The sequence below is a fragment of the Drosophila biarmipes genome, chromosome 2L (assembly GCF_025231255.1).
Source record: "Drosophila biarmipes strain raj3 chromosome 2L, RU_DBia_V1.1, whole genome shotgun sequence".
Taxonomy (NCBI): domain Eukaryota; kingdom Metazoa; phylum Arthropoda; class Insecta; order Diptera; family Drosophilidae; genus Drosophila; species Drosophila biarmipes.
In genome coordinates this window covers 3,099,590-3,127,312 of record NC_066612.1, presented here as the reverse complement: position 1 = coordinate 3,127,312, position 27,723 = coordinate 3,099,590, and the positions used below count along the sequence as shown (strand labels likewise).

Below are 27,723 nucleotides of genomic sequence, written 5' to 3'. Positions count from 1 at the left end.
TGTTCCTCGGTTCTTGTTTTTCGAAGGAGCGTCTTGCGTCCTTCGAGTTTGGAGCTTCGTCAGGTTGCCAGAGCTACCGACACCGAGTGGAGGGCCGAGTTTTCCGCTCGAGCGCCTTGGGAAAACTCTCGACTGGCAAATCAGAAACTCGCAGACGCTCGTGGCAAACGGTTGATTTCTCTCGTGGCTCCAGGGGATTGAAACCCACAATTCGGTGCTGAAGTTGGGGACTTTTTGGCCAACAAAAATACAAAGAAGCCACGGAAAAAGGGGGCACTGCCGTTAACGCACACGCAACCGAAGCCATAAAGGGGCTAAACATATAAATTTGTGTAGTAAAAGTGAAGAAAGCGAAAGAATCAAAGTGGAATAATAGCGAGTGTTTCTCGGTCTGTGTGTTGCAGTGTGTGTGCTAGTGTGTCTGTTGCTGTTGCTGTGTTGCCAATGAAAATGCAAATTGTTGGTAACAAATATTGGTAAAATGCGGAGGAGGCCCCTGGAATTTGTGCAATGCGAGTGCGAAACCATGCAGCTAAAAACCCGCCGTACCCCCCTATCGAATCAATAATAATACAATAACCGAAAGGTATTACACGGATAATGGCGGCATAAACCAGTTAACATCCCTCAGTGCTTCCGTTCAACCAACGAAATCCCAGCCCCATCCCAAAAGTCCCGATGATCAGCGACTGATTGGGGGGCACTAACGACCAAGAGAGAGAGAGATTCCAGGAGCAGGATGTCGCAGCCGCGCGGAGGGCGTGGCGGTGGGCGAGGCGGCGGTGCTGGGGGCGCCGGCGTGGGCCGTAAGACCCCCTCTTCGCTGACCGGTCCGCCGGACGACTCGGCCACGCCCAGCGAGCGGGCCACGCCCGCCAGCAAGGCCGACTCCGATCCCAAGGACGACAGCTCGAGCAACGGCGACAAGAAGGACATGGATCTCTTTCCCGCCCCCAAGCCCCCGAGCGCCGGCGCCTCCATCCGGGACACGGCGAACAAGGTGCTCGGCCTGGCCATGAAAAGCGAGTGGACGCCCATCGAGGCGGAGCTCAAGAAGCTGGAGAAGTACGTGGCCAATGTGGGCGAGGACGGCAACCACATCCCCCTGGCCGGAGTCCACGACATGGTGAGTAGCCTGGCGCTGCGGCGGGGTTTCCGGCCCATTTGCCTGCATTTGTAAAATCAATTGCGAGCCAGAGCGGGAACAGGAAGCGAAATAAGTACAGGAACAGGTCGTGCACTGAAAAGAAATTGTTGTGTTATATTCCCTAAAAAAAGGCATACAAATAAATATTGGTTTTAAGACTTTTTCTTCGATTTTGATTTCTAAAATTGATTGAGAAATAATAAGGCTTTTTGATTATTTATTAAAGCTCAGTTAGTTATTAAATAGGATTTATTTTTCTCGAGAGATAAATACATTTGTCAAGTTATTGAATTTTCTTATCTATTTTGTTTTTTCGGTTTCGAAACTATTTTAGAAATTTTTAAAGAAGAGTTAGGAGTATCCCCGTATGAAATCGAATATTTACCCCAGTGTACTGGCTTCCCAAACGTCGCCCTTATCAACGTCGGCGGCATTTTCCCATTTCTGGTTGTTTACCAGCCAAAATAACGACACACAGCGGCCCGGAGGAACTGGAGGCCAGAGAAGCAGAGGCTAGAAAGCAAAATGCCAGAAAGCGGAGAACAGCGAGTGTTATTTGATAGCGCGGCCCAAATGTTTCGGCTGCCAAGGCGATGGCTTTCGGCTCGGAGCTCCAAGTTCCGGGCGTCCTGCCACAAGTTGCGCTGGCTACCCGGCCAACCAGCCGAGCCGATAAACTCATAAAACATCGAAGAATTGAAGCGCTTCGATTTCAATTTACCATAAACGGTATGAAACGGAGAAGTCGTTGACATAAAATTAACGTTGCACCGCTAATGAAATGCGGGGAGGTGTGCGGCGAAAGGGTTGAAAGTTCCTGGGCATTTCTTTCCTTTCTCTTGGGTGGTACTAGATATGCCAGCTCCCCCGGCTGGGGTTGTCTGCCAGACTAGACTGAGGCCGAGACGATATTTGCATAAATATAGCCTGGAGTTGGGCTATTTTTGCCCTGATTATTTCCGTTTCTCCGGGCCTAGGGTCCTTATTCGGTTCTTGACTTGATGGGTTTGCTCTTGATTTCGTTTTAATTGCCAGAGAACGAGCTTACAATATGGAAAACAGCTTATCAGCCGAAGAGTTCTATTGCAATAATGAGGAATCGAGAAGATTGGGGTCAGGAAGTTATTCTTATAGTCAAATGTTTTCCTTGTATCTTTGTTGGTATCTTTTCATATTGTTATTTTTATTATTACTTACTTGGCCAATTTTATAAGTACAGTAAAAATAAAAATATTATTATTATAAGCTTCTAGTCAAAGTCAGTTTGGTTTTTATTTGATGTATGCTTGGAACTGATTTTTTGTTAGCCTAGAATAAATATTTATACCTTTTTAAAATACTATTAAATTATTTTAGTTCATCTAGTCATAAAACATAGAATTTCTTATCAGCCGATGCAAAACCCGAATTCATTGATGATTATTTAATTAATAAAAAAGGTGTTATCAATGCAAAATAAGGACAATTTAATCGGTCCACATGTCTAAGTACACATATATTCTTAAGGGTTACAAAACAGATTGCACAGGAGAAAGAAGTCGTTATCAGTTTTAAATAATGCCAATCAAATTGGTTCAGTAGTCTTAGTACGAAAGCTTGTACTATCAATTTGTGATTTAAACCAGTAATTTCAAGATTGAGTTAGCTTCATTATATTATACAAATGTTTATGGGATTTTTAGAAGCGTCATTATACTATAAATATTTTTCTTCAACCTCTTGTAATTAAAATCCTTTAAATTTGGATTTCAGAACACCGGCATGACGCCTTTGATGTACGCCACGAAGGACAATAAGACGGCCATAATGGATCGCATGATTGAGCTGGGCGCCGACGTGGGAGCCCGTAATAATGTGAGTCTTCGCAGGGACTGTGCTTGGAATAATTTAAAGTTCCTTAGCTCCCTGACTTCCTAACGCCCCATTGAGCTGGGTATAAATATAGAAGCAACCCAGCTGTTTAAGTGAACTGCGGTGGTAAAAGCCGCTAAAAATGTGTCAAATCAATAAAAACCGCATAATTAAATCTCGAGAAGCGGGGGCGTCGGTGGGTGAGCCGGGGCACCCACTTCTACGCACGATTCTCACACACCACTCACCCCCGTCAGTTCCTCAATTCGGTAATGCCGCCCTTCCTCAATGGGTCAACTCAACTGAGCTTGGCCAATGGTCGACTCATGGGGGACTGGAGTCGAGTTTCTCAGCACGAATGGGAATTTCCTTTAAGAACAACAAAAACATTTCCTTTATTTGGTTTTATAGCCGCTAACGACTGAAATTTAAAGATGTTTATTTGGTTATCAAAAAGGGAGAAGAACTTTATTATATACCATTTAAGTTGTCAATTTCATTTGGGTGCTATTAAGTTTATTCTTTATATGGTTATATATATATATTGGGAAGCTGAGATCTAAGAAGTGAAGTAGTGGAGACACCGCATAATGTTTTGGTATTTTTTTTGAAGATTATAAAATACCCTCATGTATAAAGTATGAGGTATCTTCAAGGCTTGATTTAACCAGCTTAAGTGGAGATGAAAGGTCATCGTTGATGTTTATCCCTGATTTCTTCAGTAATTTGCCATCGTGATTATAGCCAATTCTTGTTTTGATGTCAGCAAGTGAAGTGAGCAAAATTTGGCATCGCCCATTAGGCCAAGTTGCTAACCATTGTTCGAATTCGCTGACCAGCTCCTTTGCATGCCGCAATTACTTAGCGAAATTTCACTCGAAGTCGCTTTTTGGCTGCCCATTCACATGTCCTTACGTATACGCAACGTACTTTATTTCGGGGCTTGCGGCGATAAAAATCCTTGACCTAATTACAAAATAATTGTTGCCAAACCAGTGCAGACATGGCGAATTGAATTACCAAAACAAACACAGAAACTTCAGTTTTCCTACCCTCAGGAAAATTCCCCCCAAAGTGGACGATTGTGTGCCCGGGTTAAAGAGTGTGCTGGGAAATGTTAAAGGTACACGAGAGTAATAAAACATGAAGAAGGTGGAAAATACAAGCTAGCCATGAAAATAATGACCACGATAGGATTTTATTTAGATACTAGAATTTATATTAAATATTTGCATAGTATAATTTTCAAAGATATTCCTTTTTAAATACTTCTTTAAAAATGCACAACAATATATCAATTGGATCTAATTGTTCTTATTAATTATTTTATCTACATTATTTTTTCATATGTGAAAAATTCATTGGCTCTCTAACCAGATTAAAAATGACCATACAGTTTAATTATTCATCTTAGATTGTTCCAATTAGATGGTTGCTCCATGTATGATGGCATCACATTGTTTTTGGGCTAATTAAACATTATGATATCAGTTCCGTGACATTATAAAAAGCGCACCTTTTTAAAAACCACATCATTACCTCATCCGTATAATTACCTTTTTTTTAAACGCAAATGTCACTTCGTGACCAACTCGTACACCGCCTAAATGAATTAAAAACTGGGCTCGTGGCCGAGAGAAATGTTTATTGCATTTACAATTTGCAACTTATCTAACTGTCAGACCAGCCCAAAGTAATTCCCACTCAACACGACAGGCCCAGGACCATTATGGCCATTATAAAGGATACTTGTATGATGTAACGCCGACTAATTAACATTTTTAACTTTTCAACTCCAAGGCGGCGTCTCCTTTTTTGGAACCCGACTTAGAGGCGTGTTTGCAACACCTCTTTGCAACTTAAAAGCCAATTAATCAAGCACATGACTCCGATGTACGCCCAGTTGGCCAAAGCCGAAACCAAAGCCAGGAACTCCATGTGACCTTTAGAGAGTGGCCCAAACCGGAGACCTCGACGTCGGCCCCGACTTCCGCCACATTTTTATGGCCAGCGGCGTCATTAATATGCAATTTTAATTAAATTCATGCGGAGTGCTTCACGCAGTGACCTCTTCCATATGTGGGGCGATGACAGCGTGAAATGAAAATGGCGAATAAAAACGCCAATTCATTTGTCAACTTGCCTCAGTGCGTGAGCCAAGTAATCTCTGCCCCTCCCCCCCAAAAAGAAGGAAATTAATTAACTCCATTATGCAAGAGGGTAATCCAAATGAGCTCCGCAATAAGGACTTGCAATTACTTTAAGGAAGGTGTGTGACATTGCCACAAAATGACTTCATCCTGTAGTGTGCCCTAAGTATCTTTGGGTAGTAAAAACACCCACTAAACTGGGTCGACTTCAGGCCAACCTCCATTTGCCTGGGCAAAAATGTGCTGGAAAATTTGCGCTTCCGTTTTGGTTTTGTTTCCGGTTTTTCCTTTCGCCTGGCCCGAGCCAAACACAACCCAACAGCCCACGAGACTCGAAAACAAACTCGAACCGGGCTCAAAAGTATGCAAAACAGCGCGTGAAATATTATCTGTCTGCCTTGGAACCCCAATAGCTATGCCCAGCCGATGCCTTCGAGCGGCTGAAAGTTTACTTTGTTTTTTGTTTCGGTTCGGGCCAACGTCTTGGATTGGCTTTCTGGACATGTGTCAAAGCCGTCGACTCGAAGCCCGCGGCGCTGTATGCAAATTAGCAGGAGCTGCGGCCAGAAATAGTGGCAAATAAGCCGCAAGAAACTCGAATTTCACACGACACGAAGCCCACACACACTTACCGAGTGGGAAAGTCCCGGGGTTTAAAATTATCATACAAAAGTCCAAGAAGTTCCTGGAAATATGGAAATTGTTTAAACGAATAGGAGTTTTTGATAGGAGAATATTAAAAAAAATGTTATAGATGTTATCATAGCAGTTCCGAATCCATTATTTAAGATCATACAAAATTCAACAGATAATATTATCTTAAGATATCTTGTCTTTTTAAGGAACTCGGCATTTTGGAACATACTTTTTCATATAACATCATACCATTAGGAATTTGGAACCCCCTCAAGCCTAGTTTACTAGTTCCCATTTGCACTAACCAACCTGATGACAGGGCAGAAAGACCTCTCCACCTTATACGACCCCATATATACATTTATACGAAACCAGTTCACTTCCGTTCGGGCTGAGAACAATGGGGAGGCTTAGTTATAAATTAAGCCCAGGGCCCAGGGCCCAGGCCCACCGGGCACACAGGGCGTATGTGTAACACGTTGCGTTATGGCTTATTATATAAGGCAATAAATATCGCCCCATGCCCCAATTCACCACTGACTCACTTCACTTCTCTCGAAGCTCCCGGTAAACCAAGCACTCCATGCCCGGACGTTATCTTAAAGCACTTTTCGTTACGTTTCGGTGATTTGCTCAGGGTCATATTTTTTAACCCACATTGTTGGGTTTTTTTTGGGTTTTCCTGGTTGCCATTGATGCAGTTTTTGCATGTGGGGCCTGCGGCTGGGCTGTGGCCATTAAGAAATCCCCTGGTAAGTGAAAGTCCGCATGCAAGATTGTGGCTAAGTAATCAAGCAGGGGTCTCGAGCCAGAGCCACTCCTTAGCCAGCCAAAAGGCAGGCCACATGCAAAACCGACTGACTTTGACCCATTGAACTGACCCAGCTCGTCGGTGTGGGCGGGAGTTTCCTGCCAATGAATTGCAATTGATTTCAGCCACCCCCTCTTCTCCTTGCAGGATAATTATAATGTGCTACACATTGCGGCAATGTATTCGCGTGAGGATGTCGTCAAATTGTTGCTAACAAAACGCGGCGTCGATCCCTTCTCCACCGGTGGCGTGAGTATTCCAATAGCTCTATATACTATATCTTAAGAGTTGAGGTCGCGGCACGTCAGGCGACACACTCAGGTCCCCAGACTCGAGACTGGAGTTTCGAGTCTGTACTTGCGAGTCAATGAAATCGCTGCATACCTTGGGGCTGCTGTCAGCCCGGTTCGCAGGCAATTTGCGGCTATTAGACGCATACTTCACCTGGCTAAAAAAACAAAGGTCAGAGCCAGGCGAAGATGCAACTTTGAGGCTCGCATGTTGCATGTAAGTTTGGCGGGCCCGGCAATTAACTGGCGACAAGGTTAAGTTGGTAATGTCTAGGACTCGCTTAAGGAAACTTCAGGGGCTTTAAAGAACCACAAATATAGCTTGTATAAATGGAATATGACTAAGATATTTAAAAATTGTAAGTAAAAAATCCTAGAACAAATATTATTTTTGGTTGTTACCAACTAAACATATAATTTCCGTATATTAGAAACATATTTCACAGACAAGGTAGTTCCACAACAGAAGATATTACGATGTAGACAGTTTAGAGAACGATTTAAATGCTTTATAAGGCCGACAGCCTAATCATCATAATATCTGAAGTACAGTTGAGTATAAATATACAACTTGCAGAACAAATTTCACGAAGGCTAATGCATTTTAACCAGCACATTGTTCAAAATCAAAAAGCGTATCATCATCGCATCTTCGTAAAAACAAAGCTTTTAAATTTTCAAACATTAAAAATTCCTACGACCCACATTAGAATAATATATAAACTAATGATGATCACATCGTCAAGCATTGTGGCAATTATTTCTCCAAGTCTATTTCTCGTGTCGGCATTAATTTGCTTTTCTTTATTTTTTCTCGGCCGCAATGAGGGCTCGAGACTTGGTGATTTAGGGGGCGTGAGCTGTGCCGAAATTACTGATGGTTATCAGAAGAGGGCTCCGCACGGAGGTGCGAGCGAGAGAGGCGGAGCCGCAGAAGCGAGACAGACAGATGCAAACTTTTGTTTTAGCAACAGCCAAGTTTGAAGTGCTCCGTTGGCGTGTGTGCGTGGCAGAAGGACTCCACATTCACATCCACTACCAACACCTGGCCCATGTTTCCTTCACCTGCTGCTCGGCCTCCCATCCTCCCAACCCCACCCACATTAATACACCTCGCTCGCTCACTCCCACTGCGGCTGTCAGTGGGAGTTCTTTATTATGCTTTTTTTCGGGCTGTCAATCTGTGATATGAGCGGGAGAGGCCAAAAAGAAAAATGACACGAAATGTGCTTATAAACGCAAAAACGAGCCACTTGCCTATTCAGTAGCAAATGGGATTTTGAAGCGAATAGGAACCAGTTAGTTAGCCAGTTTTTAGGTGCGAACATTAACCGCAGAGCAGCATATTAATTGCAACTAAAAAAGTGTGACCCTTACAATAAGTGCGTGGGCAGTGTGTACACATTTAAATCAAAGCACTGATACATCTTTTTTTTCAGTCGCGTTCTCAAACTGCGGTGCATTTGGTGTCGAGCCGGCAAACCGGAACTGCAACCAATATCCTGCGCGCTCTTCTCGCGGCTGCTGGCAAGGATATCCGCTTGAAAGCGGACGGCGTAAGTGTTACCATGTGTGCTTGTGAATGTGAGCCAGTGTGGCTGTGTGGCTGTGTGAGTGATGGATGGAGCCACAAGTGTTGGTCGCTTTATCTCCTCTTGCTCTAGTATTTTACTCCCCCGAAATGTAAGCCTATGTGAAGTGAAGTACTCTCGACGGCCGTGCCAGGCAGTGCCAACGTAAACAAAGACTTAATAAAAATCACCAAAAAATATATACATTACAATAAGGGCAACAACAAAATCGAGAGAAGCTAGTAACATAAAGCAAACAAAATTTGTGGAAAAATCGATAAGCAAAACTGCTCCGGGTAAATGCATTTCGACTGGCTGGAAATCACAAAAGGCCCAAAAAAGTTAATGCGACTATTACACAGCAAGAAAAACAAAAAAAAAAAAACGTTTTAGAGGTTTCTGGCTTCTTAAAAAAGTGTAGATCCCTTTTTGGAGTACTGATTTTTTTTATTATATTACCTAAAATCAGTAATATTGTAAATTTTCCGTTGGTGTAAAATAGTTACCAATTATTTGATCCCTTAAATTATATTTTTTCCCTCTGTAACAATGAGGAGCTCTCACCAAAGTTGGTAAGCCCCAGTGAGCGTTGAATTACCATCAAAGTTGTCGTCTCCGTCTGATTAACTTGCAGGGGGTACACCCGAGCTCAAGACCCCTTTTCGGAGGCCCCCTAGGAAATCTCCAGTGAAATGCGGAACTATTTGTCGCATCACGTGCACGGGTGGAAATGCACGGGCGATATTTCCATTACGCACGCGAGGGGAGCGCATAAATATCCACCGAATTGCCATTCAAACGATTGGTCGGAATCAAAGGGGATTTTGGGGTCTGATTGGGGAGATCGGGTGCCGCCGATTGATTGTCTAGACAATATGCTTACCCACCTCGATGGCAAATGGCAAACAGCAACTTGATTTAAATCAATTAGAGAGAGGTGGAATGGCACTGTCAGGCGAAATTAGCCGGATGAAGTATTTAGCTTTCGATGCCGTTCAGTTCGATTTCTTCCGATTCGCTTTCCTTTTTTACACGCATTCTTCGGATACATGTATATATCTATGGGTGGGATTGTAGCTTTCCCCCCGCGAGGGCGCTCAACTCGTTGCCAACAACAAACAAATAACAAACCGAGGAGAATTCTACCGAAAAAAGGGGGTCAAGTCGCTGTACAACTTGATTTACTCGCCTTTCCTAGTAGATAGGGATAATGACTCCCCGGCACGCCCACTCTCTCACCCCTGCCCCCACCCAAAAGCTAGTTGGCTTCAAAGTTGGAGCGCCAAAGTTGCGAACTTGGCTAAAAATAGTAAAACATGTTGCCGTTAACACTTGAGGCTCGAATTGGCTAATTGGATATTTATGATTATACGTGTGTGAGACTGAATGTGTGCGGTGGTGTTGTGTCCTTATCTTAATTATTTTGTATACTATATAACATATCTTTCCTGTAGCGTGGCAAAATACCATTGCTCCTCGCCGTGGAGTCGGGAAACCAGTCCATGTGCAGGGAGCTCCTGGCGGCACAAACGGCGGACCAACTAAAGGTGAGTTATCTGGGTAATTTTAAACCTTCAACACCTAAAAATAAGATTATATACATCAAAGTTTTTAAAATGCAAGACATAAATTGAAGCCTATTAAAAGGTATATTTTAATTTTTGGTCCTTTAAGTCGCATTCCACTATCCTTAACTTCCTATACGACTAGCCTTTAAAGAAAACTTCATATCTAAAATCTTTTACCTCAATCAAAACGTCTTCCTTGGCTGTCAGAAAATGTCAACATTAAGAGCCTTAAAAACCAGAAATGTAAATTCCCTTCACTATCTACGCACTCAACGCAATTCACACAAAATTAGAACCCCAAAAGCGCAAGAACTTGAGGATTTTATAGTCCGCCGCCAAAGTGCCAATCAAAATGTCCAGCTGAGCTGTCAGAAAATGTCCACAAGGCTCCTTAAGCCTTGAACTGTCCAAAAGCCAGGCGTGTAAGTAAATCAAAAATGCAAATTAACCCACCTCAGTTACGCACAGGTGGAGAACGGTTGCATGAAAAGTGCAACAGTGCGCGACATTGGCAAAGTTTGTGCAATTTTCAATCAAAAGTTGAAGTGCAACACATGCCAAGAGCAGTGCGTGTTGATTAAATTAACCAAAGGGCTTCGGCTCGCTTTAGGCCAAGGGTTCAAGCCAAAGTTAAAGTTAAAGTTGCGCCTGACTTTGGCCGCTGGCTGAGCACGCAATCAGCCGGCAAAACAGCCACAAACTGGGTCACAAGTGAGGTGAAAACGCAGTTAAAAGGGAAGGGGAATCTGATTTGCATAGCCCAAAATAAAATGTGTTGAATTCAGTAAATAAAGTGCAGCCGTAAACACTCAGGAAAAGAGGATTTTTTATGAAAATAGGAAAGTCGGACACTAAGGATTTTGTTATTACTATTTAAAAACATTTAGTATATGAGTTGCATTTCTTCGTTCTTAGATTCTCTCATCACAAAAATAGTTTTTCAAAAGGAGTAACTATTTTCAACGTATTTTTCTTTGAGTGCATCTCCTCATGCTCGACTTTCGTTTCGTTTATTCACAGGCAACGACGGCCAATGGAGACACGGCCTTGCATTTGGCCGCCAGACGGCGGGACGTGGACATGGTCCGCATCCTGGTCGACTACGGAACGAATGTGGACACGCAGAATGGGGAGGGCCAGACGCCGCTGCATATCGCGGCAGCCGAAGGTGATGAGGCCCTACTCAAGTACTTCTATGGCGTGCGCGCCTCAGCGTCCATTGCGGACAATCAAGGTAAGTCTGGGGGAAATTGGAACAAGGATAATCTTAATCTCGGTACAAATCATGTTCACCTTGATACTACTAAATAACTTTAATCTTAAACCATGTTTAAACTTGAACAAGAAAACTGGCGCCCCCGGGTGGGCGGAGGTTTCACTAAAAGACATAAAGTGAAAAAAATTCAGTTTATTTTGGGAATGAGATATTATAAAATCTGGTATTAAATACTTAATCCTAATCCCCACCAGATCGCACTCCGATGCACTTGGCCGCCGAGAATGGGCACGCGCACGTCATCGAGATACTGGCCGACAAGTTCAAGGCGAGCATCTTCGAGCGCACCAAGGATGGCAGCACCCTGATGCACATTGCGTCACTCAACGGCCATGCTGAGTGCGCCACGATGCTCTTCAAGAAGGGCGTCTACCTCCACATGCCCAACAAGGATGGAGCCCGGAGTATCCACACCGCCGCCGCCTACGGCCACACGGGGATCATCAACACGCTGCTGCAGAAGGGCGAGAAAGTGGATGTGACCACCAACGTACGTATGATAAAATTCATAACTTATGAGATACTTTTTCACATACTACCTCTTATAGGACAACTATACGGCTCTTCATATAGCCGTGGAGTCTGCCAAGCCCGCCGTTGTGGAGACCCTGTTGGGATTCGGTGCAGATGTCCATGTCCGAGGAGGAAAACTACGTGAGACACCATTGCACATTGCAGCGCGAGTGAAGGATGGTGATCGGTGTGCTCTCATGCTGCTAAAATCTGGAGCCAGTCCCAATTTGACCACGGATGATTGTCTGACCCCGGTCCATGTGGCTGCGCGTCATGGCAATCTGGCGACCTTGATGCAGCTGCTCGAGGACGAAGGCGATCCGCTGTACAAGTCAAATGTGAGTGGGCGCAGTTGCATGAAAATGACAGATTCCCTGATGATATCTTCCTTTATAGACTGGTGAGACACCGCTACACATGGCCTGTCGGGCTTGCCATCCGGACATCGTACGACACCTGATCGAAACTGTGAAGGAAAAGCACGGTCCGGACAAGGCCACCACCTATATAAACTCGGTGAACGAGGACGGCGCCACGGCGTTGCATTACACCTGCCAAATCAGCAAGGAGGAGGTTAAGATACCCGAATCCGACAAGCAGATCGTTCGCATGCTCCTCGAGAACGGAGCAGATGTCACGTTGCAAACGAAGAATGCCCTGGAGACCGCCTTCCATTATTGCGCCGTGGCTGGTAATAACGATGTGCTGATGGAGATGATCTCGCACATGAATCCCACGGACATCCAGAAGGCCATGAACCGACAATCCTCGGTGGGTTGGACTCCCCTGCTGATCGCCTGCCATCGGGGGCACATGGAGCTGGTGAACAATCTCCTGGCGAACCACGCTCGAGTGGATGTCTTCGATACGGAAGGACGGTCCGCCCTGCATTTGGCCGCCGAACGAGGATACCTTCATGTCTGCGATGCCCTGCTGACCAACAAGGCTTTCATCAATTCCAAGTCACGCGTGGGACGCACCGCCCTCCATTTGGCGGCCATGAATGGGTTTACGCATCTGGTGAAGTTCCTCATCAAGGATCACAATGCGGTAATCGACATCCTGACTCTGAGAAAGCAAACGCCGCTCCATCTGGCGGCGGCCAGCGGGCAGATGGAGGTCTGCCAGCTGCTCCTCGAGCTGGGCGCCAATATCGATGCGACGGACGACCTGGGCCAGAAGCCCATCCACGTCGCCGCCCAGAACAACTACTCTGAAGTGGCCAAACTCTTCCTGCAGCAGCATCCCTCCCTGGTGAATGCCACCAGCAAGGATGGCAACACTTGTGCCCATATTGCCGCCATGCAGGGTTCCGTCAAGGTGATCGAGGAGCTGATGAAGTTCGATCGATCGGGTGTGATTTCGGCGCGGAACAAACTCACGGATGCCACGCCCCTTCAGCTGGCCGCCGAGGGCGGTCATGCGGACGTGGTCAAGGCTCTGGTGAGAGCCGGTGCCTCCTGCACTGAGGAAAACAAGGCGGGCTTCACCGCCGTCCACTTGGCGGCCCAAAATGGTCACGGTCAGGTCTTGGATGTGCTGAAGAGCACCAACTCCCTGAGGATCAATAGTAAAAAGCTGGGCCTGACGCCACTCCATGTGGCTGCCTACTACGGACAGGCGGATACCGTGCGGGAACTGCTGACCAGTGTTCCCGCCACCGTCAAATCGGAGACGCCAACGGGACAGAGCTTGTTCGGGGATCTTGGCACGGAATCGGGGATGACACCACTGCATTTGGCGGCCTTTTCTGGGAACGAGAACGTGGTGCGACTGCTCCTCAACTCGGCGGGTGTTCAAGTGGATGCGGCGACCATCGAAAACGTAAGATATAGATACATTTGAAATATGTAGACTAAGGATCCACCTGCCAAAATTATCTTTACAGGGCTACAATCCACTCCATTTGGCATGCTTCGGCGGACACATGTCAGTGGTCGGTTTGCTCCTGAGTCGGTCGGCGGAACTCCTCCAATCGCAGGATCGTAACGGCAGGACGGGCCTGCACATCGCCGCCATGCATGGCCACATCCAGATGGTGGAGATTCTGCTCGGCCAGGGCGCGGAGATCAACGCAACCGATCGGAACGGTTGGACGCCACTGCATTGTGCTGCCAAAGCTGGCCACTTGGAGGTGGTGAAGCTGCTGTGCGAGGCGGGTGCCTCTCCGAAGTCGGAGACCAACTACGGTTGTGCCGCCATTTGGTTCGCCGCCTCCGAGGGACACAACGAGGTGCTTCGCTACCTGATGAACAAGGAGCACGACACCTACGGCCTGATGGAGGACAAGCGCTTCGTCTACAACCTGATGGTGGTGTCCAAGAACCACAACAACAAGCCCATCCAGGAGTTCGTCCTGGTGTCCCCAGCGCCCGTGGATACGGCTGCCAAGCTGTCCAATATCTACATAGTACTCTCGACGAAGGTAATACACGACTTTAGAAGATGAATCTCGCTTCGGAAACTTTTAAGGTATCTTTTTTTTAGGAAAAAGAGCGTGCTAAGGATCTGGTGGCTGCTGGCAAGCAGTGCGAGGCCATGGCTACGGAGCTTTTGGCCCTGGCAGCTGGCTCCGATTCCGCGGGAAAGATCCTTCAGGCCACCGACAAAAGAAACGTGGAGTTTCTAGACGTCCTCATAGAAAACGAGCAGAAGGAAGTGATTGCCCACACGGTGGTCCAGCGTTACTTGCAAGTGTGTGATGTGAACTATAAGATAAAGCCACATTATTAAGTTCTTTAAAGATTTTAATTAAATGATTTATGATACTTTTCTTATTCTTGCACTAGCAATAGTTTTCCATTTATACTTTCTCTCTTGAAATCGCTCGAAATCAGTGATCGCCAGCAGAAGTAGACAATCTGTGTCAGCAACAAAGAACATTCGTATCCGATGGGTAGCTTCTTGACTACTTCTGCTGGTGACCACTGCACATAAACGATATACAAGTAAACAAGACTGTATTAATTATAATATATGAATATATTTTTAGGAACTGTGGCATGGCTCCCTGACGTGGGCCTCCTGGAAGATCCTCCTACTCCTCGTGGCCTTCATAGTCTGCCCACCGGTGTGGATCGGCTTCACCTTCCCGATGGGCCACAAGTTCAACAAGGTGCCCATCATCAAGTTCATGTCGTACCTAACCTCGCACATTTACCTCATGATCCACCTGAGCATCGTGGGCATAACGCCCATTTACCCGGTCCTCCGCTTGAGCCTGGTGCCCTACTGGTACGAGGTGGGCCTGCTCATCTGGCTGAGTGGCCTGCTGCTGTTCGAGCTGACGAATCCGTCGGATAAGTCGGGACTGGGATCGATAAAGGTGCTGGTACTGCTGCTGGGAATGGCCGGCGTGGGAGTCCACGTGTCGGCCTTCCTCTTCGTGTCCAAGGAGTATTGGCCCACTTTGGTCTACTGCCGGAACCAGTGCTTCGCCTTGGCCTTCCTGCTGGCCTGTGTGCAGATCCTGGACTTCTTGTCCTTCCACCACCTCTTCGGACCCTGGGCCATCATCATTGGGGATCTGCTGAAGGATCTGGCCCGGTTCCTGGCTGTCTTGGCCATCTTTGTGTTTGGCTTTTCCATGCACATCGTAGCCCTGAATCAGAGTTTTGCCAACTTTTCGCCGGAGGATCTGCGGAGCTTCGAGAAGAAGAATCGAAATCGAGGCTACTTCAGCGACGGTAAGTCGAAACGTTTGCTTTGCTTCCTCCCGTCTACCTTTGTATATTTTGATTTCCAACCTTATCATTTGGAATGTTTTGCAAACTTCCTCTTTTGAACGTTCAATGTGTCTTGATAAGTATCTGTGTCTGCCTTGAATGAAAAGCCATCTAATCTGTGTGTGCTCGATGTTTCACAAAAGTAAATAAAACCAAAAGAACCAACTACAACCACATAATACAACAATTGCATGCTCAACAAGTACAAAACAACAACCCGAACCTCCAACCTTGATGTCGTAATCCCCAAAGTCCCAGTCCCCACCTCAAAGACCTCCACTAATATTGTTCTCCCTCTGATCTTAACCCCCAAACTGAATATCTAACTGAATTATCCGAACTTGGAACAGATGACATGCCCACCCCTCGCCCTCCGCCCGTGGAGAATTATGTCGATAGTCGCTTCAGCGAATTCCGACGCAAGCACAAGGACGACCGTAAGTCTCCTCCCCCCCACTACTACCACCATTTGCATGGCCCCCTTTTCCGGGGCTGCTCCGCCCCAGCCCCTTCAAATCGAACCCGTTGCGTTGCCGCCTTCGATGTTGTGCGTAAAGTTTTATGTCGTTTGTTTTCCAGTTCCCTGGAGGAACGTCCACAAGTCCGCACTCGCTGCTCGAAATCCCCTCGCCTTGCTCGTTTCAGTTACTTTCGTTTTGAGGCATGTTCGCGGGAAGTTCCCTTTCCGCATCCTCGATGTCGTGGATCTGTGTTTTCTTAGGTATCCATGCGCTCAGCTTTATCCTTTAGTTCGGAGTATGATTTATTAGTTTGTTTTTGCGACTCTTTTGAATTAGTTAGATGTTTTGTGTTGCACTTTATCAAAAAGGATGAGGTAGACTAAAAAGTTTAGTGTTTTCAAGTACTTTCATATGATTTTTATTTAATTTTTTAATCTTAATTTTTATTATTTTATTTTGAAATATATTAAGGTACTCCAGATCTTTATTATTTTATTTAAACCTTCATTTTTTCTCATATTACTTATTTGGATTATTTATGTCGATGTGTAACCAAAACGATACCCATTAGAACTCTGTACAAACTCAAAATTCCAGTACTGCATGTTGATGTTTTAACCCAGTCAATCCAACCAAAATCAATCAATCAGCAATATCGTATTACCAATGCCCACCTGCCAGGGGCTTTCAGCTTGCGCCGCTTGCCCACCACCAAATTCTGCACAATCGAAACAATCGAAACCGATCGAATCGAATCGATAACGAAAAACGATAACGCTACTGATACCGATACCGATACCGATACTCGTATTCGTGAGTCATTCGAACCGCTCAGCTGCGAACTGCGAGATGCTGCTTTTGACGTGTTTAACCACTCACCCGCACTCTCTGAAACCCAAATAACTCCACCATAAATATTACTCGTTTATGTAAACTTCAAACTAACCAAGACAACTAATCGCACACACGCCTGTGCCAAGCCGTCAATACATATCCGATATAAAAGCTAGCTGCAGCAATCCGCGCTAACGAATGCTATAGTTGAGATATCTGATTGTGAGTAACGTTCCGTTCGGACCCATGTTAGGACCCATGACGCCCTTTCTGGCTTTCGAGCGACTCTTCTTCGCGGTCTTCGGACAGACGACCACCCTGGACATCAATCCCATGCGACACTTGCGTCCCGAGTGGACCGAGGTGCTCTTCAAATTTGTCTTTGGCATCTACTTGTTGGTGTCTGTGGTTGTACTCATTAACCTGCTAATTGCCATGATGTCGGATACTTATCAGCGCATTCAGGTTTGTATTGCCAAGGTCACTAATCTGTATTTTCTCTCTGCTTTTCCTCTCCCCCCATTTTTATTTTCGTTTCTCGGAATGCTATTTGTTTGTGCTTTAATTGTGTAACTACAACCCCAAACTGACCGCTCCAAATTGAACCACAATTGGGCCTAAACCAAAACTGGGGGTTGGTCGATCGGGCAAAATCAACAACAAATCACAAAAAAATCGTGCAATCGAATCAACCAACCCAATCTGGGCGTCCGTTATCTTTTTATTTTTCAAAACAATTTCCACGCCGGCCAATATATGCGTGCTGTCCGGGGGTGTCTATTTGTATCTGTATCTGTATCTGGAAATGTATCTATGGGGCTCCGACACAGTGCGCATGCATCCGATAAACTCGTTCGAGTTGTTGTTCTTCGCCGTGTTCGGACAAACGACGACCGAGCAAACGCAAGTTGACAAAATCAAAAATGTAGCCACGCCCACTCAACCGTATTGGGTTGAGTACCTGTTCAAAATTGTCTTTGGCATTTACATGTTGGTGTCGGTGGTTGTGCTCATTAACCTGCTGATTGCTATGATGTCAGACACCTATCAACGAATCCAGGTAGTATTGCTAAGGCGCTTTTACCAGCTCGACTCTTTTTACTAACTCTTACTCTAACCATAAGTTAAGTATCTGACTGCCCTATTGCCATGTGTATTAATCCTTTTCTCTTTCAGCAAAGCAGTTAAACGAGTAAATTGAAAAGTCTATGTTGTAGATTTTTAACCACTTATTTTAGCATGTTTTTTTTAACTACAGGTTAAATTCTGACAGTTAGCTTAATAAGAAAGTTAAAGACCAAACTAACAGCAAAGGATAGTTATATTCTTACCAGCATGTCATAGTCACCTAAAACAACTTAACCGAGCGTTGAGAAACCGGAGCCTCGGTCCACTAGAGAACTTGGCATGCTCTGTAAATCCATCAACTGCCCAGACTTGCATCTTCCAGGTTTTTTCAGGAACATTACGTTAGCAATCTGAGGGATACATTTTATGCGTGCTAGTAAAACTGTATCTCGAAGAGTGAAGCCTGCTGCTTCTAGTTTAGTAGAGTGCAGACTAGCTTTAGTGGACTAGAGCCTAGAAGTGTGATCTGCTTTTGTGACCAGTGTTGAGCAAGGCCAGAACGAAAAGTGTTGGTCGACGCATGCTTTTAAAACTATGTATAGAAATCGTTTGCTGCATGTCCATGTGTCTTCTGTGTTTGTCATTGTCTAGGATTTAAGTCTGAAGAGATACACCAATGTGGGGGCTAGGTTTTGTATGGTAAATTTTGGAATCCTATAAGAAATTGCCATCCAAAACAGGCCTCTGCACTTGTGCATTTCTGTTATAAACAACCTGATTTTTGCAGCTCTTAAGTTACGTATTAACCGAGTGAAAAAACTTGTAAATTCCGAGGCTTCAGCTCACGAAACTCATCCCGTGTATTCCTTTGTTCTTGTTCTCCCCTATATCATGTCTCTCATCCATCCAACATCGCGCACTCCGCTAACAAACTATCGAAAAAACCTATGAAATACTAGGCCCAATCCGACATCGAGTGGAAATTTGGCTTGTCCAAGCTTATACGCAATATGCATCGCACCACAACCGCGCCCTCGCCGCTTAATTTAGTTACCACCTGGTTTATGTGGATCGTCGAGAAGGTCAAGGTAAAATCTCAGGTGGCAAAGGCCGCCTCCCGGCCGCTGTCGCTGTCTCCCCCACTCTCTCTATCTATGAATATCCGTATCCTGTGTGCTCCCTATCTGTTGACTGTATCTTTGCAACTACCAGAACCGATCCTGAACGGGCGTAGTTCGCCGACCTTTTCCCCAACCCATTTAAAGCAATTTGGCAACAACCGCAATGAGTTCTAACACCGTGAATGCTTTAAGTGTGTTGCCCACCCAGTGAAACACCTGTCGCACCTGGCACTACGTCTGTGATTTCCGAATGCAGCAGGAGATAGAAATGTTTTGAAGATACTTCACAGCTCTTTCCATCCCCTGCTGCTGTGCACTTTGACCTCAGCACTTGGCACCCGACTGCTTTTGATGTGATTAACGATTGCTGACTGCGTTTATTGTTGTGTCTCTTGTCTTGTATGTGACCTATGTCCCGTGTCTAATGCGCCTTGATCTAACCCACAAACCTGCAATCCTGCAACCCTGCAAACCCACAAACACGCGCCTCAGGCACGCATGAAGAAAAAGAAGCGTCCAAGTCTGGTTCAGATGATGGGAATACGTCAGGCCAGTCCGCGCACCAAAGCCGGCGCCAAGTGGCTGTCGAAGATCAAGAAAGGTGAGACATGTATGTATCGCTGCAGGGCTACTGCTACTCCGACCAGAACCCGTACACCCCGGGAACATCGAACCCGTCCAAAGGGTTTTGTAGCTAACAGCGTGTCAGCCCAAGTGTTACTCTCTTCTCCATCAGCTCCTCTGTCTGTCTTGCTTTCCTTCCTCAACTTTCTTCTCTGAAAAACGATTGGCTCGCTCTAGCTCAAAATTCTTTCCTCTACTTTCGAATTTTCCTTTACACGGAGATGAAACCGCCTTAAGTCAAGAACCTTTTTTCGAACTTTTTATATATAACTATATTTAATGATAAAAAATACAAAAAAAAAATAATCGAATTTTTTAAATACTTTAAAATGTCTTTTAAATTAAAATTACAGAGTATAGGAATATTATTGTTAATCTTCTTGGCGCTTTTACCTCAGTGTATCTAATACTTCAGAATAAAACCCACCTGCTAACCATATCTCCCTGAATCCCCAGACTCGGTGGCCCTCTCCCAGGTCCACTTGTCACCCCTGGGGTCGCAGGCCAGCTTCTCGCAGGCCAATCAGAACCGCATCGAGAACGTGGCCGACTGGGAGGCGATTGCCAAGAAGTACCGGGCTCTGGTTGGCGACGAGGAGGGCGGCTCCATCAAGGACTCGGACGCCGAGAGCGGATCGCAGGAGGGCAGCGGAGGACCTCAGCCACCGGCACAGGTGGGCAGACGAGCCATCAAGGCCGCCCCGGCAAACACCACAAAATAAACACACAGAAACGACACAGCTACAGCAACAGAAACAGATACAGATACACCCCTTTGGATGGCTAATTAACTACGTTTTGCTTGCAGGTCTAAGCTTCAACCTATCTCTTCCAACTATCCTTCCTGACTATCTCTCTCTCCTCTCGACTATCCAAGCGTCTGTCCTTCTGTACTCCTAAGAGCTAACCCTAAGAAACTATCTATCCCTAAGTGGCACCTTGGCATGCTTTCCTCAGACTCCAGTTAACCTTAAACAACCAGCGGTTAACTGGAGTTTAAGAAAAGAATCTCCAAAACTCTTAAGTTAAGCCCTCACCTTCTAAACTAATTTTAGCTAGAATATTGAAATTGTTTTGGGTAACTTTTGAAGCGCAACAGATTGTTTATTTTGATATGATTTTGTGTCGGCGATGTCACCGACAGGCGAAACAACAAAACAAGTTTTCCATGTTCGAGGTTTTTGAATTAAGTAAGTTTACTCGTCCTTTTTGGACCGATCGAATACGTCCTCTTTGCCTTACATTTTTTGAAGCGAACTCCTAGCATTTTGTAATAAGCTAATGATTCCGACGATGACCGATCGACCTTAGCGTTAAATATGATTATTCTAGCTCGTAAGAACCTAACTCTAGCTTCGCTCGGGGCTGAAAGGCAACCGGTTTTATAATATTATCGCATAATCTCATTGTTTTCGGGTAATTGTCAAGTAACTACATCCACTTTATTTACTAAGCTTGATTCGATTTTTATAAGAAATGTATGTCCTAAAATTGTTAACTGTACTTGAATGTAAATAAATAAGTCATATTTTAAAAATGTCTTTTATATCAGAGGTTATTTGGCTTCAAACAAAGTCCCTGGCAGGATACATCTTTAAAAATATTTCCTTCAAATCTTTTATAGAGAATTATGTGACATTTGAACTTTGGCGCCAATTATCGATTGATATCGACTCGACATATTTATCGATGACAGAGGCCATATAATGCAATGTAAAATTTAAGACTTTTTACACATAATCTACACATGAAAATTACATTATGTTCGTTTAGAATTCAAAAGCTAGATGGCGCCACTGATGTAGTTCCTGAATGAACCCGCTCTATGGCGCATAATATAGATCTTCTTTTTAGGTTTTTGATTAATAATTTATTAAGGTAAAGCATTGAACTATTGTCAAATTATTAAGAAAATGTATTCTTAAAAGTTGCATTTTAGCAACTCACTGAAAATACTATTTCCCATAAGAATAGCAGTTGTTTTAACTGTGTAACTACCAAAGTAGTTATGATTATATTAAATATTATTATAATTTTTTATTATTGCCTTGATTGCTAGTTCAATATTTATTGTTAGTCAAACTTATAGTTTAATTTACTGTTTTTTATAAATATTCTCGATTAATACAAATTATTATCTTATATTTTGTTTTCTAAAAAGCTAAAAAATCACTCTCTGAAAACTGCTAAATGGGCTAAATTTCGCTGCTTTAAACCGTGTGATTATGGCCATAAAGCTAAGAACTGGCCATAAAGTTTCCCTAATTCGCCTGGCGGATTGACAGATTGCCAAGAGACACACAGCCGTCATTAGCCGTGTTGGCTGAGAGGCAGAAACCGCATCGGCAAATTGACCAAGGTGTTGAACTTCGAAATTGCATTTTAATTTGGCTTCGAGCTGCAGGTTGCTGTTGCTGTTGCTGTTGGTGTAGCCGTTGTTTTCGCCCCGATTGCAGGTGTCACAGCCTGTTCGCATGTGTTGAAAACCTCAAGTGGTCAATGGCTGGTGCTGGCTGCACTTGCACTCGTATTATTACACATAATTGCCCCTTGTTGTTGACATTCTTGCTCTGTGGCAGTTGCAATTGCAGTTGCAGTAGCTGCTGCTGCTGCTGCTGCTGTGCTTGATATTTGCCACAGATAAAATGTACGAAAGTGGAAACGAGTTTGTGGCCGCAGCCAAGGTTTATGGCCACAAGCGTGTCAATTTAAGCTGCAATTAGGCAGTTAATAAATCTACCGATTCGGCCAGTCAGATAGAAGAACCTGATTAATGCCACTTTCCCGGCGATTCGGTAGCGTAGAAACGCACTCCGAATGGATTCAAATCCGATTCGACGCGATGCTGGCGATGCTGTCCGTCATCCATCAAAGGTTTCTGCTCGACCAGGAAGCAGACTCGATCCGGGCAAAGTCTCAGTCTCAGTCGCAGCCTCGGCCAGCGTATCTCTGGGAACATGTGTGTGGTGTGTTGGCACAGCAGGTGACATTTCCAGGCCAGATCAGGAAAATGTTAATAAATGATCGGACAACGGACGACACCCATATGATCACCCGGCAGAAACACGACATGGAGCAAGTTGTACCTGGTTATGCTGCCCATGTTGCTTTGATATACAAAACACTTTTTCATATCGAAATTTGTGATAGGCCGTGATTAATGGCGAGCGACACAAACACTTAATTTGACGCCAGGCCCGTAGCTGGCGCCTTGGGGAAATGGAAATGGCAGGGATCCGAACGCAAACTCTTTGGTTGCACAGAAAGAAATTTTAAAATTAAAAACTGATCTAACAGGTGGTCGATTCTGGGAAGAAAATATATTCAATATATAAGAAAAAGTATTTTTAAAGTAAAATTCTAAAATAAATAATTATTTTGGTTATATGGAAGCCGCTTAAATGTCTTAATTTAATTAAAAAGTTAAAATGGTAGAATTTATCTAAATAAATGAAGTCAGTATGCCAATATTTAAGCAAGTGTTATATGGTCATAAATGTAAAAATACTTACGAAAAATAAGCTATTTAGATAGTTTCAAGACTAGCAAAAATAGTTAACCAAAAACACATTATTTTTAATTTTATTATAAGTACCTAAGTCATTTTACTAAAAGTCAAACAAAAAATTATGTTTTTCCCAATATTACATATATTTTCTAGACCTTATTTCAAAGAATTCCATTTTTCTTTGTGTAACTTTGGATTAGCTGCTGGTTCGCTGGCCTGTAGAAACAATAATCTCGGCCAAGATTAATTATTGTAATCACATCAACAGCAGAGCCATGCGAACGGATTCGGCTTCAGATTCGGATTGGGTTTTGGAATGGGAATGGGAGTCACAGAAAAACCAACACAACACGAAAATGATCAATGATCATCGCTGGGTTCTCTGTTGATTTTTATAGCGAACGCCCGATCGCGGGCCTGGGTTACACATTTCATTGGCTAATCAAGATGCTAATTTGAAGAAGATTAATTCGTGTGCGAGTTTCTGAGTGCCTGCCAGGCATACCCGAAGATCCGAAGATTATAATCTGCTAAGCAAGAGGAAACTGAAGGCTTATTATTAATACAGGCCAACACAGCCCCCAGAAATGTGTCTCGTATTTAATTAAATACGAGGGACACTGCGAAAAGAAATGGCTAAAGAATATATGGTACATTTTAAGTTTAAGGTAGTGGATGGATGGAAATAAAATTAATATATTGAAATATTCCATATAGAATATATGAAACTTTAGCAAAAAATTTAAAAACTTCTGAAAAGCTACAAGAAAAAATACTAAAAGTAATCTGAAATTTTTTAATATTTTGTTTTTCTTTGAGTGGAAATGCCATTTAGCAGGAAAGTGTTGGTTTGGCAGTGCAGTGACACGGAGATTAATTGAAATTTTATGAGTAGCGCAGACGTAAACAATCAGCGGGACCACCTTTGCCAGCCCCTGAGGTCATAGGAGCTCGCCGAGATCCCCGTCCCCGGATCGCGTATCTATATGTCCAGGCTGCAGCTCCGAATTCGACTCCACTAACTGGCCAAGTCGACAGTGCAACATCGGACAGCTGTTGCTCACCCCGTGGCCAAAAGAAACTTGCAACATTATGAAAAATGGACCACTACCATGCACAGTGGTTGACAGTAAAAGCCCTGGGTGAAGCTTCCAAACTTAACTATTGAAATTTGTATTTAAGTGTCAATCAATCACTTTAAAATTTTGGAAAGCACGTGGTAAAATTACCATCCATCAGTTGAGAATACATATTTGTATTTAAAAGTGAAATTTAAAGATAAAAACATGTAAATCAAGAACATATAGTTCCTAAAAATGTCAATCAAGAACACAAAGTTCTTGTTAATGGAAAATGTATTTAAATGTCTACCAATCACGTTTAACTTTCTTTTACCATATTTCATAAGGTTGATAATCCATATTTGCATTTAAATAAAAAATTTAAATAAAGAACACATCAAAATGTTAATCAAGAACAAAAAATACTTGAAAATGTTTTATATTAATATTCTGTTTTATTTATTGCTCTACAATCTGTATGACTTTTATTTCATTAAAGACAAACTATAACATCTTAAAAAAAAATCTCAAGGAATTATAATGTTTTATTGCTTGCAACCACTGTGCATTATGATCCTGCTGACGCGATCGCCACGCTAATTGATAGACTGTGAAATTATTTAACAACGGCTGGAGAGTGAGCCCAGCTCCGAAAGGAGCTTCCAAGCGTGGCCAGATGGGTCAGGAGGCTTTCGACCCGGTCATCAAGACCCGGGTCGGCACTTCCTTTGGTGGCTCTGGCCCCTGGCCACTCATCCATCTACGCGAGGAGCTGCGCTCATGGACTCGGGGCTAAGTGAAAAGTGTTAAAAACCGCGACTCACGGCGGGCAGTTGTGGCGGATTTGCAGACAAATGAGCAGCGGCTTTTGACATTTGCGAAATTTGAAATGTCAGCCGGGCACTGGTGAGGAGCTTCCCTTGACGAAGGTCCCGGATGGGAGGTCCCAGGCCCAGCTCCATGGCGGATCGCCACGCTTTTGCGGATAAGTCGCGGAGAATTTAAATTAAAACTCAGGTGAAAGGTTATTAATTTGCAAGTGGAACTGGGGCGTAGCTCTCGGCTCATTGTTAATACCCGAAATCTCCACTCATTTGGGTTAATGTTGATGGCACTTTGACAGGGATGATGATGATGAGGATAATGACGACAGCCAGCGGCGATGAGGCCGAATGAAATGGCAACGCCAGAGGGGAGTGCCATTTAATTAATAAGCATGTCTAGAGAAAGCTTTCTTTTGGGGAAAAGAAATAAGTTGCGCAATAAAGTTCTGAGAGCAGAAAATGTTAAGAGATAAAATATATCATATATAATAATTTTTTGATAAAGAAAAGTACGGCTTAAATGTAAAATATGTAAAACATTACACTAAAAAAGGCCTTAAATAAATTTTAAACATAGCTTAATATATATAGCGCCCCCACGAAGGAAACCATTTTTCGATCCCAAAGATATTATACAATGAACCCTTTGAAACCCCATCGATCTCCCCGCAAATCTTTGGCCTTACCATCCCACACAAGCGAATATCTCAATCTGTGTCGCTTTTTGCGTCTCAAGTTACTGCAGCTGAAGTGTGAAATTTGCTTAGCTAACCCAGGGATCGCAGGGTTCCAGCTCGCAGTTAGGGACAAGATGGGCCCCTGGGGCCTGGGCTTGGGCCTCGACTTGGGCTTAGACATGGGCCGAAGTTAATTCGAGGCCCAAAAGATAGGTAGCCGGCCGAAATGCCAACGAGCCGTGGCCATTTCCACTTGGTAACGGTAAGCGAGGGAAATTCAGCACGCACGACACTCAAAATGCCGCGCAGTGGGACCAGGGGCGGAAAATAGGCAACTGTGTGACCATAACTTATGCGCAAATGATTCGATTTGGAGGCGTAAAAAATGCAGATACCCCGTGCAGAGCTACCCAATAATGGTGGGTCTCTCTACCGAAGAAGCTGTGAAAGTTGCACTGCGACTCGCGGGAGAAAGAGTGGCAAATTTGTAGAAAATTGAATGCCACCTACCCATCGTCGGTAGCCGGAGATCCCAAAGAAAATACGTATATATCTGGATAACTGACCACGTAGGCGGCACACGGATGCCGATGTGTAATTTCTGTGAATTTATTTTATTTGGCAACCGCGAGCTCAATCCAGGCAGTGAGAAAAATCAAAGTCGCATTTAGGATTTAACCTAAAGTATGAGCTATTTTTTCGATAATTTTGTTTATGAAAATTAGTTTCAATGTTAAAATAATATGGCGAAGAAAATTTAAATTTATTTCCAAATCCCTTTCCATATATTAAACATTTATTTTGTATTTTTTTTAGTTTTCTAAATTAATGTTAGGGAATTTTAATCTGTATTTTTATTCCTTCTTTTAAATATAAAATATATTCTGGAGAGAGAATGGACTAATTCGTTTTTTGTCATATCTTTTCTTAAAGTGACTTTAAAAATCCGCAAAAAAGAAGCAGCAGACGTTGTGGAAAATCACAGAAAATAATTGGCAAGTTGTGGGAAAGATTTCTCCCTGGGCACTTCGTCTAATTGAAATTCCCATGCTCATCGCTCAGCGCCTCTAATGGCGACCCCAGCTGCCACACACACAATCTGAATCTGGCCGGGCCAATTTGAGCCAAATCGCCCAACAACACGCACTTTTGGCCAAATGCACGCACTCGTGGGCTAGAAAAGCCAAAGGAATCGGGGCTAAATGGGAGTACGGCAGGACGAAGGGTCGGGACTCTCGGAACAGGACTCTCTGATTGTCTCTGGTTGCATTCAACGGCCATTTTCGGTGCTTTTAATTGTCAGTGACATCCCATTCTACCTCCATGCCCCCGCCTTCAGCTGGCCTGCGATTGCGAAATGGTTCTCATGTGACCCGGCAATGTAATGCTGCTAACGAAATTTAATTGGCCTCTAAATGATTTTAATTGTGCCACTGATGTTGGCCATAAGTTACATCGCAAATGGCCGGCCATTCTAGATGCTGCCCCACAGATAAGTCCATCGATGTTGCACTTGAAATTGGTGGAGAAAAAATGTTAATGCAACTGGTGGCATGTTTTGGGGTTTTGGGGGAGTTTTGCTTTTGCTTAATCACTATTGCTAAAAGCCCACAAATAAGGATATTTTTTAATAGCTAATGATCTTATCTTAGAAGACTTTCTTCTATGAGCAATAATATTATAATGTGGAAATGATTTGGATAATTGTAGATTTTTAAAGAACTCTAAGCATATGGGTATATTAAATTATTATAAAAATGGATGGTTAATTTGGTAACATCTTTTCAATGAATGATCCCGGTGCCTTTCCTAACACAACCCCTTTAAAGAGCTCTCTGCTCTATTAGCAATAAATATGATAATGCTGAAATGCCTTGCCATCTAGGGTATAACAAACTGCAAAACAAAACAAAAAGCGATCAATGCCGGTGTCCAAGGCCTCATCTGCCGATCACTCCCCATCCGCAATAAATCCGCAGCACATCCGCACCGGCATCCGCGTCGGCG

At 44.0% G+C, this 27,723-nt stretch overlaps 1 protein-coding gene across 7 annotated transcripts; it reads left to right on the top strand.

Moving 5' to 3' along the window:
- The first annotated feature begins 163 nt into the window (after positions 1–163).
- On the top strand, positions 164–20,559 carry LOC108029211 (serine/threonine-protein phosphatase 6 regulatory ankyrin repeat subunit A). 7 transcript variants are annotated; one of them, XM_044094187.1, is made up of 18 exons: positions 164–1,126; positions 2,900–3,001; positions 6,743–6,844; positions 8,325–8,441; positions 9,911–10,003; positions 11,045–11,258; positions 11,495–11,790; positions 11,849–12,151; positions 12,210–13,637; positions 13,702–14,238; positions 14,301–14,507; positions 14,806–15,499; positions 15,889–15,975; positions 17,087–17,298; positions 18,861–18,989; positions 19,515–19,632; positions 20,103–20,320; positions 20,455–20,559. In XM_044094187.1, exons 1-18 carry the CDS (start codon positions 740–742, stop codon positions 20,458–20,460), a joined length of 5,250 nt encoding a protein of 1,749 aa, XP_043950122.1. In that variant the 5' UTR covers positions 164–739; the 3' UTR covers positions 20,461–20,559. The 7 variants fall into 7 exon arrangements, with proteins under 7 accessions (XP_043950122.1, XP_016956891.1, XP_016956888.1 ...); XM_017101402.3 differs by lacking the exons at positions 17,087–17,298; positions 20,455–20,559 and adding an exon at positions 17,664–17,893 and having other exon boundaries at positions 19,515–19,623; positions 20,103–20,440; XM_017101399.3 differs by lacking the exon at positions 20,455–20,559 and having other exon boundaries at positions 19,515–19,623; positions 20,103–20,440.
- The last annotated feature ends 7,164 nt before the right edge of the window (positions 20,560–27,723 follow it).